The sequence below is a fragment of the Spermophilus citellus genome (genome assembly GCF_964194105.1).
Source record: "Spermophilus citellus genome assembly, chromosome: 3".
In the NCBI taxonomy this organism is placed as follows: Eukaryota; Metazoa; Chordata; class Mammalia; order Rodentia; family Sciuridae; genus Spermophilus; species Spermophilus citellus.
Window position 1 is genome coordinate 12,994,667 of NC_138184.1, and position 14,769 is coordinate 13,009,435.

General features: G+C 40.1%; 2 protein-coding genes across 2 annotated transcripts; both read left to right on the forward strand.

Moving 5' to 3' along the window:
* Nucleotides 1–4,145: 4,145 nt before the first annotated feature.
* Nucleotides 4,146–5,072, forward strand: LOC308643269 (olfactory receptor 7A5-like; the record flags this gene model as incomplete). The annotated part of the gene is made up of 1 exon (XM_081283178.1): nt 4,146–5,072. One exon carries the CDS (start codon nt 4,146–4,148, stop codon nt 5,070–5,072), a length of 927 nt encoding a protein of 308 aa, XP_081139304.1.
* A 7,769-nt stretch (nt 5,073–12,841) lies between these two features.
* On the forward strand, nt 12,842–13,675 carry LOC308643270 (olfactory receptor 7A10-like; the record flags this gene model as incomplete). Its single annotated transcript, XM_081283179.1, has 1 exon — nt 12,842–13,675. One exon carries the CDS (start codon nt 12,842–12,844, stop codon nt 13,673–13,675), a length of 834 nt encoding a protein of 277 aa, XP_081139305.1.
* Between the last annotated feature and the right edge of the window lie 1,094 nt (nt 13,676–14,769).

Below are 14,769 nucleotides of genomic sequence, written 5' to 3' on the forward strand. Positions count from 1 at the left end.
ATACAACATGTATGCCTGTGGATTTCTAATTTTCTTAAGAGTTGAGTCATCCACCCACACATATCTGCAAGTACATACAGAATCACATTTCATTTTGAAATATGAGAGAAGAGATATGAAAAGAGCCAACTGTGAATGAGCATGAAATGAGAAGGGAGCTCAAGTCTTGGGGCCTGAAGAGATTCTTATCTCTTCAAAACCATACTCACATCCTAAAGTAAGAGCCATCATTTGATCCCTCTTTAGAAATATGTGAGTCTATCAGGTGCATGACATTGCAGGTATTGTTGGCAAAGTGTGAGGTGTTGTCTTATGGATTCGCATTTTATACAAAAAAAGAGCTCACTCCTCTGTTAAAGAGGGATAGAAAAAATTTCTGGAGACACCAGAGACTGTGTACCTATGATGAGTCAGGGTTTTGAGGACATAAGATAACTCACCAGGGCAGGTTTCTTAGTTTCACATGTGGAAGAAAACTATAACTCACAGGAGGGGTATGGTGGAAGGAGGTCTGAACTTTGGTAAGATGGGTCCTGTAGATTGGTGGTATTATACACCTGATTTTACTCTGCTCTCAGGGGAATCTATGCAAACTCTTCCTTTCCTGATTATAGACCAGAGTCCTGCAGGGAATTCAGGTGCTTAGTGGTTGCAGAATAAAGAAGGATATGTGCTTAGTGAGAAGATAGAGAAAGCTGTAGGCTGTGATTGCTCCTGCTCTGAGTGCATGCCCATGGGACATAATTCATTCTTCAAGGTCTTCAAATCTGACTTGAGGACCAAAGCTGGACCCATTTCTGTTCTCTTTTCAGGGGTCAGAGCCTCGCTCTGCACCTTCAACATCCAGGGAAGAACTGGTGCATGTTCATGACGACCTTCCCACCAGAGATGCCATCAAGGTGAGTCTGAGAACACAGCAAACACTGCAGGAGAGGACTGAAGAGAATGGAAGCCAGAGCTTTTACCTGAGGTTCCCTGAGAGCCCAACTAGCCTTTCCTGCAGCCCAGACATGGTGGTGACCTTTGCTAGATTAATTAATTTATTGATGGATTTATAAGATACTAAAAGTGCCCAGAAATCAGCAACACTGGGTCATTGTTGACCATGAACTTATGGTTACAGAATCTCATTTAGAAGATGGATGGGAGGTATGAAGGGTCAAATCAAAGTAAATGTAAGTCTGAGTACCTTTGCAAGGAAGGGGAATAGATCAATCCAGAATGAACAGCAGAGGGATGTACACTGGGGGGAGATCCTTTTAAAAAAATTACAATGGAGCATATTTCAGCACATTTTTAATATTTGTGAGAAAGATCCAGTTTTAGGATTTTTTTGTAAAAAAAACCTCTGCATCAGAAATTCTTAATATAGATATATCACAGAATCTTCTTCCTCTCTTGGTATTATCCACATGAAAAATAAATTTACTTAATTGGTGAAAAATAGGAATGCTAAAGAGTTTTATATTGTAATTATTTCATAGCCTGTCAAGTAAGTGCATTGGAGTGATTTAGACTTCTCTATTTAAGAGTTTTAAAACTCTTTGCTTTCAGTTGGAGGGTATTCCTTCCCATTTTTTCTTTCTCTTTTATTTTGGCATTTTATTTTTTCAAACAGAATGTTTTTCACTGATTTTGATGTTGCACTTGTTTCTTTTCCATGAGCACAGCACCAATGTGGAGATGTATCTGTGGAGAGTGTCTGAAAGTCTACAGACTTTAATATCTTCCAGCAGATGAGTGTTTGTTATTGGGCTCCTACCAGGGCTCTTCATTCTGAAGGATCTGACTCAACAATGTGATATTTCTTTTCTTGTGAATCCCCACTTTATTGAAAATGCCAGTGAAAGTTCTTCTGCACTGATAAGTCAACTTTTCTACATATTTCCAAATTATTTTCATATCTCTCTTATGTCTCTGTGCCTCTTGATTTCCTCACTTTGACACAGGTGTATATCCAGAAGCCTCATCACCTTTGGCCAGCTGTTGGAAGGTGCTCCTCTTCATCATTTCACTAAAGATCATGTCCATCATCCACAAGTAAATTTGAATTTATTTTTCTTTAGATAAATCAACGTTATATCTGACTTCCAGTTCTTTTATTTCTAAGAGTCTAGCAATGTATTTTACATTTTATTCCTAGTACCCTGATCTGGTCACTATAAAATATTTTCATGTATCAAAACATCACAATATACCCAATAAACTTATACAGTTATTAGGTGTCTAATAAAATAACACTTAAAGAATATAAAAAAAAAACAAGATCAACCAGGAATTGATGTCACATACGAAAAAAATGGAATCAATGAACTGGTGATTGATAAAGGAAAGGAGATTGAAAGCTCCTTATCCTGATTTGATCATGGTACAGCACTCACATATATTGGATTATCACCTATAGACTCTGAACAGGCACAATGATGCTATGAGAATTTTAAAACAAGGAGAAAGAGGCCTGCCATATCTGCTGAGAATCTAGGGAAAAGTCAATAGGTCAGGTGAAAGGAACAGCCACTGGGAAGACAGATCTGCTGGTTCCTATTAAAAGTTCCCCACTTTGCTGTAGGTACTTTGGATATCTCCTGTTGTCAATTGTTGATCTTTGACCTTGGGTCATTTTTTCAAATGTGTATGAACTGTAGACACCTTGACATGAGGAAGAGGAAGAGTGGGAGGGAGGAGGGGAAGGAGGGATAGTACTGGGGACTGAAGGGGAGCAAAACAGATTCCCTGCATGTGAGATTGTGTCAGAATGACACCAACAGGGCTTGGGCTGGGGCTCAGGGGCAGAGCGCTTGCCTCTCATGTGTGAGGCCACAGTATTGGATCTTCAGCACCACAAAAAATAAGTAAATAGAATACAGGTATTGTGTCTACCTACAGATAAAAATACTTTCAAAAAATAGCCCCAAACTTAATTATCACAGCAAAGCAATAATAAAACATTTAAAAACTAGGTCAAAAGAGAGTCACAACTTTGGTCTTTTAGAAAACATACTTTTATTGTTATGTTTTCTGCTGAACACCCAGCAAGGGTTACAGGGTTTGGAACGCTGCCAGGACAAAGGAAGTCTTTTCCTCCTGGAGAAGAGACACCTGGGCTTGCAAGGTCCTGTTCCCCTGGGTCCAAATAGCTCACTCTCTCTCTGCCCTCACCTCTTCATGTTCCATCCACCCCTTTGCCTTCTCTCTCCTTCTCTCTCTCTCCCCATTCTTCTCTATTTCTCTTCCTCCCTCTGTTGACTGCACAGATTTTCATGCTCCTTTTTAAACACAGGGAAGAGGAGCAGCATTCTTAAGTGGGTCTGCTCATTTGTTCATGGAAAGTGTGTCGAGTGGGCTCTGCAGGTGCCCTGTCCACATTCTGTAGTGAAAAGGTCATTTCAGCTGTGGTGTCGACACTCAGAGCCTTGTCAAGGTGATTAGTGCTGAGAGCCATGGCAGAAATACGACAAGTTATTCCAGTTAGAAGGTCTATTATACAATATTCAAAGATAATAAGGGCCAGTGAGTATGTAGAGGAAAAAAAAAACTCCTTATCCAGAGTTCTTTGGAATGTAAATTAATGAAACCATTCTGAACGTAGGTTCTATAAAAATTAAAATTCAGTTATCGTATGATGCTGCAATCACAATATTGGGAATATAGTCAGAAGAAATGAAATGTGTGTAGTAGGAGATATCTGTCCTTCCATGTTTCCTGATGCACTATTCGCTGTATCCAAGTTACAGTAACAACCAGAGTGCACATCAGGAGCGCTCTTTTTATACTTCTCAAAAGCACTATTAATTTTTCCTTTAGAATTTTGAAATACATGACTTCCGAGTGAAACCCTGGGAGTGAAAGAGGAATTCATCAACAGAGATGGCACAGCATCCTTTAGGGGGACATGACAGACACATGCACGTTCTATAGAAGTTAATTACTTTCCATTCCATTGTTTTTTTTTCTTTTTGTGGGGAAAATGATGGAATCCTGGGCCTTGATCATGTTAGATAAGCACTCCTCCACTGAGCTGCATACCCATATGTAAAATTTAGTTTCTTTCCAGTAAAATATGTATTGTCTCACCTCAATGATGTAATACCTGTCTATGGGAAAATTAGCTATGCTCTTTTTCTCATTTCTGTAGTCACATGCATATGGACCCAGGGAATGATACTCAACATCTAGAATTTCTTCTTCTGGGACTGGAAGAGGACCCAGACCTGCAGCCCCTAATCTTTGGATTCTTCCTCTCCATGTACCTGGTCACTGTGCTGGGGAACCTACTCATCATCATGGCCACCATCTCAGACTCCCACCTGCACACGCCCATGTACTTCTTCCTCTCCAACCTGTCCTTTGTGGACATCTGCTTCACCTCCACCACCATCCCCAAGATGCTGGTGAACATCCAGACACAGAGCAAGGCCATTTCCTATGCAGGCTGCATCACCCAGATTCACTTTTTTCTACTCTTTGTTGGGTTGGATGACTTTCTTTTGGCTGTGATGGCCTATGATCGATATGTGGCCATCTGTCTTCCCCTGCACTACATGGTCATTATGAACCGCAGACTCTGTGGATTGCTAGTTCTGGCGTCCTGGTTTGTGAGTTTTTTACATGCATTGTTACAAAGCTTAATGATGTTGCGGCTGTCCTTCTGCACAGACTTGGAAATCCCACACTTTTTCTGTGAACTTAATCAGACAATTCAATGTGCCTGCTCTGACACCTTCCTTAATGACCTGGTGATATATATTATGGCTGTCTTCCTGGGAGGAGGCCCCCTCACAGGCATCCTTTACTCTTACTGCAAGATAGTGTCTTCCATCCGTGCAATATCTTCAGCTCAGGGCAAGTACAAAGCCTTCTCCACCTGTGCATCTCACCTCTCTGTGGTCTCCTTATTTTATGGCACAAGCCTAGGTGTGTACCTCAGTTCTGCTGTGACCCAAAACTCACACTCCATTGCAACTGCTTCTGTGATGTACACTGTGGTCACCCCCATGCTGAACCCCTTCATCTACAGTCTGAGGAACAAGGACATCAAGAGTGCTCTGAGAAGACTCTGTGAGAGAGATTAAAGTGTCAATTCTACTAAAACTGAATAAGTGCCTGTGATTGCAGGGCTCAGTGCCGCAGAGCCTCAGAGCTCAGAACTGATTTTCTGTATCAGAACCTGGAAACAGAACTTGCTCCTTCTCCTTTACTCCTGCATTTCCATTTCTTTGATTTCCAGTTCCTCATACAATTCCACTGAGTCATTATTTATATTGCGCATTGTGATCTCTATGAAATTCGATCCTTTTCATTTGTCATTTGTGAACTTACCCAAAATTATTCCCATCTTTGGATGAGAAATACTTGAAAATTCATATTAGTTAAATAAGATATAATTTTAGAAATAATTTTTATCTCAAATGACATACACCATGTTACTTAATTGTATATTTTGCTAAAAAGAGTACTAGTTTGTATTCACATGTCAAAATAATATTTATCAATTGAGGCTATTTTCATGACTGTGTGTGGAAGGAAGGATGAGAAAAAAATATTTGGAGTACTATGGATTGGACCAAAGGTTGCTTAACCACTGAGCTATATCCATGGACATTTTTGGGTTTTGTTTGATATAGTGTCTTGCTAAGTACTTAGGTCCTCATTAAATTGCTGAGGCTGACCTTCATCTTTCATCCTCCTGCCTCAGCCTCCTGAGTCACTGGGATTGCATGCATGCACCACCCTGCCCAACAGAGAATAGATCTTCAATTGTGTGTTCATGATTTATTTCCTGGAAGACTTCCAGAATTTCCAGTCTTCATAAGGTAGCCTTTAACATACAAAGGTGTTAGCTGGTCATTAGGTCTTATTCTCTACTTTTTGAACCCTGTTTCTTTTTCAGCATGGTGTCCACAGTTCTAACATAGTCATGGGCAAACAGGTCCCCAGAGGTAACTATTTCACCATTTTCCCAGGCACACATTTCTATGTGCTAGACAACACTTTTGAAATGCTAGCAATATATAAGTGGTCAATAGATTAATGGTTTGAAGGTCCAGGCTCTGAAAAGGGAGGGGAGTAGATGGGTTATAACAGGACAAATCTCGGGACCCTTGACTGATGCGAGCTATTCTGTATTTTTTTATGATCATGAATTATTGTAAATGTGAGGTTCAGCATGACATTTCCACACCTGCCCATAGTGTGCACTGATCAAATCAGGCCTCCCTTTATCCACCCTCTCCAACCCCTTCCCAACATCTATAAATCTCTATCCTTTGTTCAGGGTGACATTTTACTTTTTTTTTCAAACCTCTTCTTGAGCCACCATGAAGTACTTGTCTTTCGGTATCTGCCTTCTTCACTTAGCACAATATCCTCCAGGTCCATCCACACTGCCCCAAATAACAGGATTTCATCCTTACATGTGGCTGAGTATGTTCAAGTTGTGTATATGCCACGTTTCTTTCCTCCTCTCATCAGGTGATGAGCACTTAGGTGACTTCACAGAGTAGCTATTGTGAATGAAGCTATAATAAATATGGCCATTGACAATTCTCTTTGCTGTGATTTCATTTCCTTGTTATCAGTGTAAATACCTGGCTGTGATATTTTGCTCATATTACCATGGTGTAAGCTCAAAAAAGGGGCCTTGTATCTATTCCTGTCAGTATTTACTACTGCCTATGAATCTACAATTTTCTCCAATGAAAAGTTCAATTAAAATTATAAATTTAAAAAAGTGATGTACATCTGAGGAAGCCGTTTATAAACTGTTCACATTTTGATGTGTTTCCCTTTCCTCTTGAACCTGTGATTGCTGTTCACTTTCTCCCATGTGACTGTAAGCTGTCATTGCTGTCATGGTGCATCCTGTGCTTAAAATTACCCTGTGTACGTTCTTCAAACAAGAGCAGGTAAATGAAAGAGAACACCGACTTGTTGATAATGTGCTTTGGCTTCCTGTTAATCCAGACATAAAATGTACAGAAGACTGTGGTGAAGTTTGCTTTTTGATTGGGGTAAAAGTGTTGGATATTGAACTAAACACATATGGAACAATAAGAAATGTTGGCATCTGATGTTTCATTGTTCTCACTCTCTGCTGTGTAGATACTAGGGAGACAGTACAGATGGAAATGTGAATTACACTGTGGCTTTTACTATTTAAGAACCTCTCCTACTGACTCACTACTGCGCACACATGGGAAGCCCACACTGTTCTGAGATCTTGCCAGAGTCCTGAGTTCCTCAGTTCAGGCAACCACATTAATAACATAGCAGGGTACTTAGTTTCTATCATTCTAGGTTTTTATCTCTTCAAACTCATTCTCACATCTGAAATCAAGAACCATTATTTGGTTCCTCATTATAGAAATATAAGTTCATTACCAGCATGAAATTTCTGGTATCATCAGCAAAGTGTGATGAGAGCAGGAGGTGCTGTCTTATGTTTTCACATTTCACAAACAAACAAACAAACAAACAAACAAACAAAAACAGCTCACTCCTCTGGTTAAAGATGGAATGGAAAACTTCTGAGATGCCAGAGTCTGTGTCCCCAATGTGAGTCAGTGTTTTGAGGACACAAGATACCTAACCAGGGTAGATTTCTTAGTTTTAGACATGGGAAGAAAAGTGGAACACAATGGGTGGATGTGGTGATAGATGGTGGGACATTGGGATGTGAGGCTCTTGGAATGGTGGTAAAAAGGGACAGATTAATAGCACTCCACTCTGATCTCAGGGGAATCTATGAAAACTCTCACCTTACTTATTATAGACCAGAGTCCTCCAGGGAAATCTGGTGCTTAGAGGTTGGAGTAAAAAGAAGGACATGTGCCTAATGAGCAGATACAGAATTCTATAGGCTGTGATTGCTCCTGTCTCCCTGAGTGCACACCGTGGGGCACATTGATTCTTCAGGATCTTGAAATCTGACTTGAGGAACAAAGCTGGATCCATTTCTGTTCTCTTGTCTGGGGTCAGAGCCTCATTCTGCACCTTCAACATCCAGGGAAGAACTGAAGCCTGTGCATGAAGACCCTCCCATCCGAGATGCCGCCCAGGTGAGCCTGAGGACCCAGCAGACACTGCAGGAGAGGACTGAAGAGAATGAAGGCAGGAGCTTTCACCCGAGGTTTCCTGAGAGCCCAACTAGCCTGGCCTGCAGCCCAGAGATGGTGGTGTCCTTTGCTAGCTTAAGTAATTTATTAATGGATTTATAAGATACTAAAAAGGAGAAGTGACCAAGAAATCAGCAACACGGGGTCACTCTAGACCATTAACTTATGGTGACAGAATCTCAATTAGAAGAGGGATTGGAGGCACTAAGTGATTCAAATAAAGTAAAATGTAAGTCTGCTTACCTTTGCAATAAAGGGGAATGGATAAATCCAGTATGAAGTGTGGAGAGACATGCACTGGAGGGAGCTCATTTAAAAAAAATTATAATGCAACATGTTTCAACCTATTTTCATATTGGTGAGAAAGATCTAGATTTAGGAGTTTCTATAAATAAATTTCTGCAGCAGAAAATCATGATATAGATATTTCATTGAACCCTCTTCCTCTCTGGGTATCCACATGGAAAATGAACTAACTTAATAAGTGAAGATGAATATGCCAAAGAGTTTTACATTGCAAGTATTTCACAACCTGTAAGATGAAGTCAACAGGATGGCTGTCGACATATTTCAATTTGTTAAGACCCTTTGCTTAAGGTTTGAGTCTATTCCCTCTCATTCTATTTTTTTTATTTTTTATTTTACTTATTTTGCATGCTGTCTCTAGTTTCATTTACATAAGCACAGCACATAAGTGGAGCTGTATCTGCGGGGAGTCTCTGAAAGTCTAGAGATTCTAATGTTTTCCAATAGGCCAGTGTTTGTTATTTGGCTCCTGGCAGAGTTTTTCATTCTGAAAGATGTGACTCAATACAAATTTCTTGACTTGTGAATCCTTGCTTTAAACAAAAATGCTGGTGAAAGTTCGTCTGCACTCCTTGCATTCAGATATTTCTTGACTTGTGAATCCTTGCTTTAAAAGAAAATTATGCACTCCTTGCACTAATAAGTCAACTTTTCAACATATTTCCGACTTATTTTCATGTCTCTCTTAGGTCTCTGTGCCTCTTGATTTTCCATGATTCATTGTAGGCATTGCTCCTCATCATTTTACTGGAGATTACATCCACCATCCACAAGTATATTGGAGTTTGTTTCTCTATAGATAAGGAAGATTCAATCATAACTTTTTACTCTACTTTCTTATCTTTTATTTCCAAGGCTTTAGCAATTTATTTTTACATTTTCTTGCTAGTACCCTTTTTGATCATTATGCAACATTTTCATGTATCAAAACATCAAAATATGCCCCATAATCATATAATTATTATGTCTAACATGCACAAAAAATTTTTAAAAGCCCCAAAACCAAGAACAATCATGAAATGACACACACAAAACAAGCAAAGTAAAAAGATAAGGAAGTAGAGTAAGGACTTAAGGAGATTGAAAGGCTAATTACCCTGATGTGATCAACACACAACACATACAAATATGGAATGATCACATATATACTCAGTGAACCGGCACAATGATTCTGTAATAATTTTACAATAGTGAGAAAAGGCTGCCTTATCTGCAACATAACTAGGGACAAGCCAATAGGTCAGGTGAAAGGGGCAGAACTAGGGAAGACAGATCTGCTATTTCATATTCAATGTTCCCCACTTTGCTGTATATATCTTGCATATCTCCTCTTGTGAGTTGCTGATATTTGACATTTGGTCATTTTCTTTCTTTTGAAGTGTATGGTCTGTTGGGTGCCTTGACACAAGGAAGAGGAACAGTGGAAGGGAGGAGAGGAGGGAAAAGGGAGGTACTGGGGACAAAAGTGGAGCAAAGTATATTCCCTGCATGAGAGTCTGTGTCAAAATGATCCCGACAGGGCTGGGGCTAGGGCTCAGGGACAGAGCACTTGCCTAGCATGTGTGGGCACTGGGTTCAATTCTCAGAAAAAATAAGTAAATAAAATACAGGTATTGTGACCATCTACAACTAAAAATATTTAATGACCCCAACATTATGTATCACTGCAATGCAATAATGAAAACATTTAAAATCTAGATTGAGAAAATGATGTCAATACTTTGGTGTTTTGGGCAAATGTATTTTGCTGCTTAAGGTTTTTGCTGGGCACTCAGTGAGGGTCACTGGGATTGGAATACTGCCAGGACCAAGGCAGCCATTTCCTCCTGGAGAAGAGAAACCTGGACTTTCAAGGTCCTGTTCCACTTTGTCCACATCAGCTCACTCGGTCTCTGCCCTCACCTCTTCAGGTTCTGTCCACCACTTTGCCTTCTCTCTCCTTTTCTATCACTCCCCCTATTATATTCTATTTCTCTTTCTCCCTCTGTTAACTGCACAGCTTTTCATGTTCCTTTTTAAATAGAGAGAAGAAGAGAAGCATTCTTTTTTTATTTCTTTCATACATGACAATAGTGGAATGCATTACACTCATAATTACCAATTCACAGCACAATTTTTCATAACTCTGTATATAAAGTATGTTCATGACAAATTATGCCATTATACATGAGCTCTCTTATTGATATTTTTTTGCATTACACTTCTTAATACACCTTTATACCACAATTTGTCATACCTGTGTTTGCATATTAGGTGGGTTCACTCATTTGTTCATGGAAAGAGTGTCAAGTGGACTCTCCAGGTACCCTGTCCACATTCTTCAGAGAAAAGACAAACTCAGCTTGTTTTGTGGAAGCTCACAAGCTTGTCAGGGTGACTGGGGCAGAGAGGCCATGGCAGAAATCAAGCTATGAGAGTGTGTGAGTGTGTGTGTTTGCCTCATGGAGGTCTCAGAAAAGGCGACCTGATGTTATATATTCCATGGTGATTCTTAGCAGCTAGAGGACAGAACTTAACCCTCAGGTGGTAGCAAGGAGGGAATCCTTTTGCAATCCACAGAATGTGTTTGCAGCAAATCTAAGGGCAAGAGGTTCAAGCAGTGAGGCCAGCTCACTCTTTAATATTCTCTGACACCATCTCTCATCACTCTCGGCCTTTTTCCTTCTCCTTGCCAACAGCTTTCTTTTATGCCTCATTGTGTTGAAACAAGCATGTTCCTTAGGACCTGTGCGCTGACTGTCCCCCAATGAAGACCACTCCACTGAGGATGACTTGTGGCTCCTGCCCTGCCTTCCTTGTGGTCTCTCTTTGGATGCCCCTCTTTCTGCTAGTTTTCCCTGCATTGCTGTAAAACTACAAGTTCCTCTGCTCTTTCTTTTTCCTCTTAGAACCCATCACCATGAGACATATTAAGTGATTTTACCCATTTTTGCTTATGTGCTTTCCCTCTCTTTGGATAATGTGGACTTCTGTGTTTTAACTCATACAGATTACTCATCCAATGCGTGGAACATACTTGGTAATCAGTAATTAGTTATTGCTTTATTTTTAATTGACATATAATTATACACATTCACAAAAATAACTTTATATCTACATACATGTATAAATTGTATATTAATTGAACAAGTATGATTGGCTTAATTTTCTGAATCATTTATCATTTCTCTGTGACAAACATTCAAAGTCCTCCCCTCTATCTATTTTAAAATAGGGAACATGTTATTTTTCACTATAATTACTCTACTGTGCAATACATCACCAGAAGCTATTCCTCTTCTCTTACTGTAATTGTTCCCCTTGAGGAGCTTCTCCTCATCCCTTTGGGCCCAGAATGCACCTCAGCTTCTGGCGACCATCATGCCATGCTGACATTCTGTGAGATCAAATTTCTCAGAATCCACACAGGAATGATATCATGCAGCTATAGTGTTCCTGTACCTGGCTGATTTGACTTCATAAATGTCCCCAGGTTCATCTCTGTTGTCTCCAATGATAAGATTCATCATTTCATTAATAGCTGTTATTATTCCACTGTGTATCTGTACCACTTACAAATGGCCAATAGCTGTATTAAATGTGCTCTAAATTGCTAATTATCTGGGAAACGCTAATCAAAACTATGGTAGACTGTGGACTAACTGCAGTTGGAAGGGCTACTATCAAAAAGACAAGGATATCAAGGGCCTATGATTATGGGGGAGAAAAAGAATCCTGACCTAGTGTTGGTAGGAATGCAAGTTATTGAAGCCATTATGGAAAACATTATGGAGAATCCACAAAATTAAAATACTGTTATCACTTGATGTAGCACTCCTATTCCTGGGTATGTGGCCAAAGAAAATGAAATGGGTATTTTGAAGAGATCTGCCCTTCCACATTGACTGATGCACAATTCACTGTAGCCAAAACACAGAAACAACCAAAGTGCTCAGGAGGGGTGCTCCATTTACACTTCTCAAAGCCCTGAATAACTTTCTTATTAGAATTCTGAAATGCATGACTTCCTAGTCAAACCTTCAGAATGAAACAGAAATTCCTCTTCAGAGGTGACACAAGATCCTTTAGGGGACAAGAGCCACACATGTTCTATAGAAGTTACCTTTTCCCCCATTCTCATGGCATTTCTCTATTTTTGTGAGGTATGTGGATTGTAAACAGGGCCTTGCATATGTTAGGCAACCACTCCAACATGACCTACACACACATCACTAAAATTATTTATAGCAAAAATATGTATTGTTTCATTTCAATGATGTAAGTAATACCTGTCTGTAAAAAATTGTTATGCTCTTTTTCTCATTTCTGGTAGTCACATGCATTTGGAACCAGGGAATGATACTCAACATCTAGAATTCCTTCTTCTGGGACTTGCAGAGGATCCAGAACTCCTGCCCCTCCTCTTTGGCATTTTCCTGTCCATGTACCTGGTCACTGTGCTGGGGAACCTGCTCATCATCCTGGCCACCATCTCAGACTCCCACCTGCACACACCCATGTACTTCTTCCTCTCCAACCTGTCCTTTGTGGATACCTGCTTCACCTCCAACACTATCCCAAAGATGCTGGTGAACATCCAGACACAGAGCAAGGCCATTACCTATGCAGGCTGCATCACCCAGATTCACTTTTTTGTACTCTTTGCTGGGTTGGATGATTTCCTTTTGACTGTGATGGCCTACGACCTGTATGTGGCCATCTGTCACCCCCTGCACTACATGGTCATCATGAACCGCAGGCTGTGTGGATTGCTAGTTCTGGTGTCCTGGGTTGTGAGTGTCCTACATGCATTGTTACATAGCTTAATGATATTGCGGCTGTCCTTCTGCACAGACTCGGAAATAATCCCCCACTTTTTCTGTGAACTTAACCAGGTGGTTCAGCGTGCCTGCTCTGACACCTTTCTCAATGAGGTGGTGATATATATTGCTTCTTTTTTGCTGGCTCTTGGCTCCCTCATTGGCATCCTTTACTCTTACTTCAAAATAGTGTCCTCCATCTGTGCAATCTCATCAGCTCAGGGCAAGTACAAAGCCTTCTCCACCTGTGTGTCTCACCTCTCTGTGGTCTCCTTATTTTATGGCACAACCCTAGGTGTGTATCTCAGCTCTGCTGTGACCCAAAACACACACTCTACTGCAACAGCCTCAGTGATGTACACTGTGGTCACCCCCATGCTGAACCCCTTCATCTATAGTCTGAGAAACAAGGACATCAAGAGCGCTCTGAGAAAAATTTGTAACACAGGAAGATAAAAGTGTTAATTGTGCTGAGACTGAATAAGTGCCCAGGATTCCAGGGATCAGAGCCTCAGTAGAAGAATCCACAATTATTCACTGGAATGTGGAAGCAGGACTGGATCCTTCTATGTTAACACTGAGTTTCCATTTCTTTGATATCAACTTTGACATACAATCCCACTACACCTTTCACTTTATTGCACACTGTGATCAGTATGAAATTCAACCCTTTCCCCTGTCATTTCCAACTTGCCCCAAATTATTCCCACTTTGGATGAGAAATAATTGAAAATTCTCATTTATCGCAAAAGATATATTTTTAGAAATAATCTCAAATGACTTATGTCATGCTCAGGAATTGTTCATTTTGCTTAAAATATGCAAATTACTATTCACATGTGAAAACTGAATATAACAAAGTTAATTTTAAAAATTTTATTGTGGAAGTAAATCTGAGAAAATAAAATTTGATACTGTGGATTGAACCCTAGGCTGTTTAACCACTGAGCCATAGGCACAGCTCTTTCTGTTTTTTGTTTGAGACAGCGTCTTGCTATGTTGCTTAGGGCCTTACTACATTGCTGAGGATGGTTTGATATGTGATCCCCCTGCCTCAGACTCCTGAGTCACTGGGATTGCAAGTGTGCACCATGCATGGATGAGAATAGATACTCAATTCTCTATTTTTGATTTTTTTTCTATATTATTTCCAAACTTCCATTTTTGACAAGGTAACCTTTAACTTCCCAAGTTATTAGCTGGTCATTAGGTTTTATTCTCACTTTTGAATTGTGTTTCTATTTCAGCATGGTGTCCACAGTGCCTAACATAGTCGTGGGCACAACAGGTCATGTCCCCAGAGGTATCTACTCCACCATTTTTATGTGCTAGACAACACTTTTGAAATGCTAGCAATATATAAATGGTGAGCAGATTGATGGTTCTGGGGACCAGGCACTGGGCAGGGAGAAAGGTGGATGGGGCTGTAACAGGGCAAAACTTGGGATCCTTGACTCCTGGCAACTTTTCTGTTTGTTATTTCATGAGCATAAATAACTGTAAATATTAAGGAGGTTCAGTGTGATATTTCCATACATGCCCATGGTGAA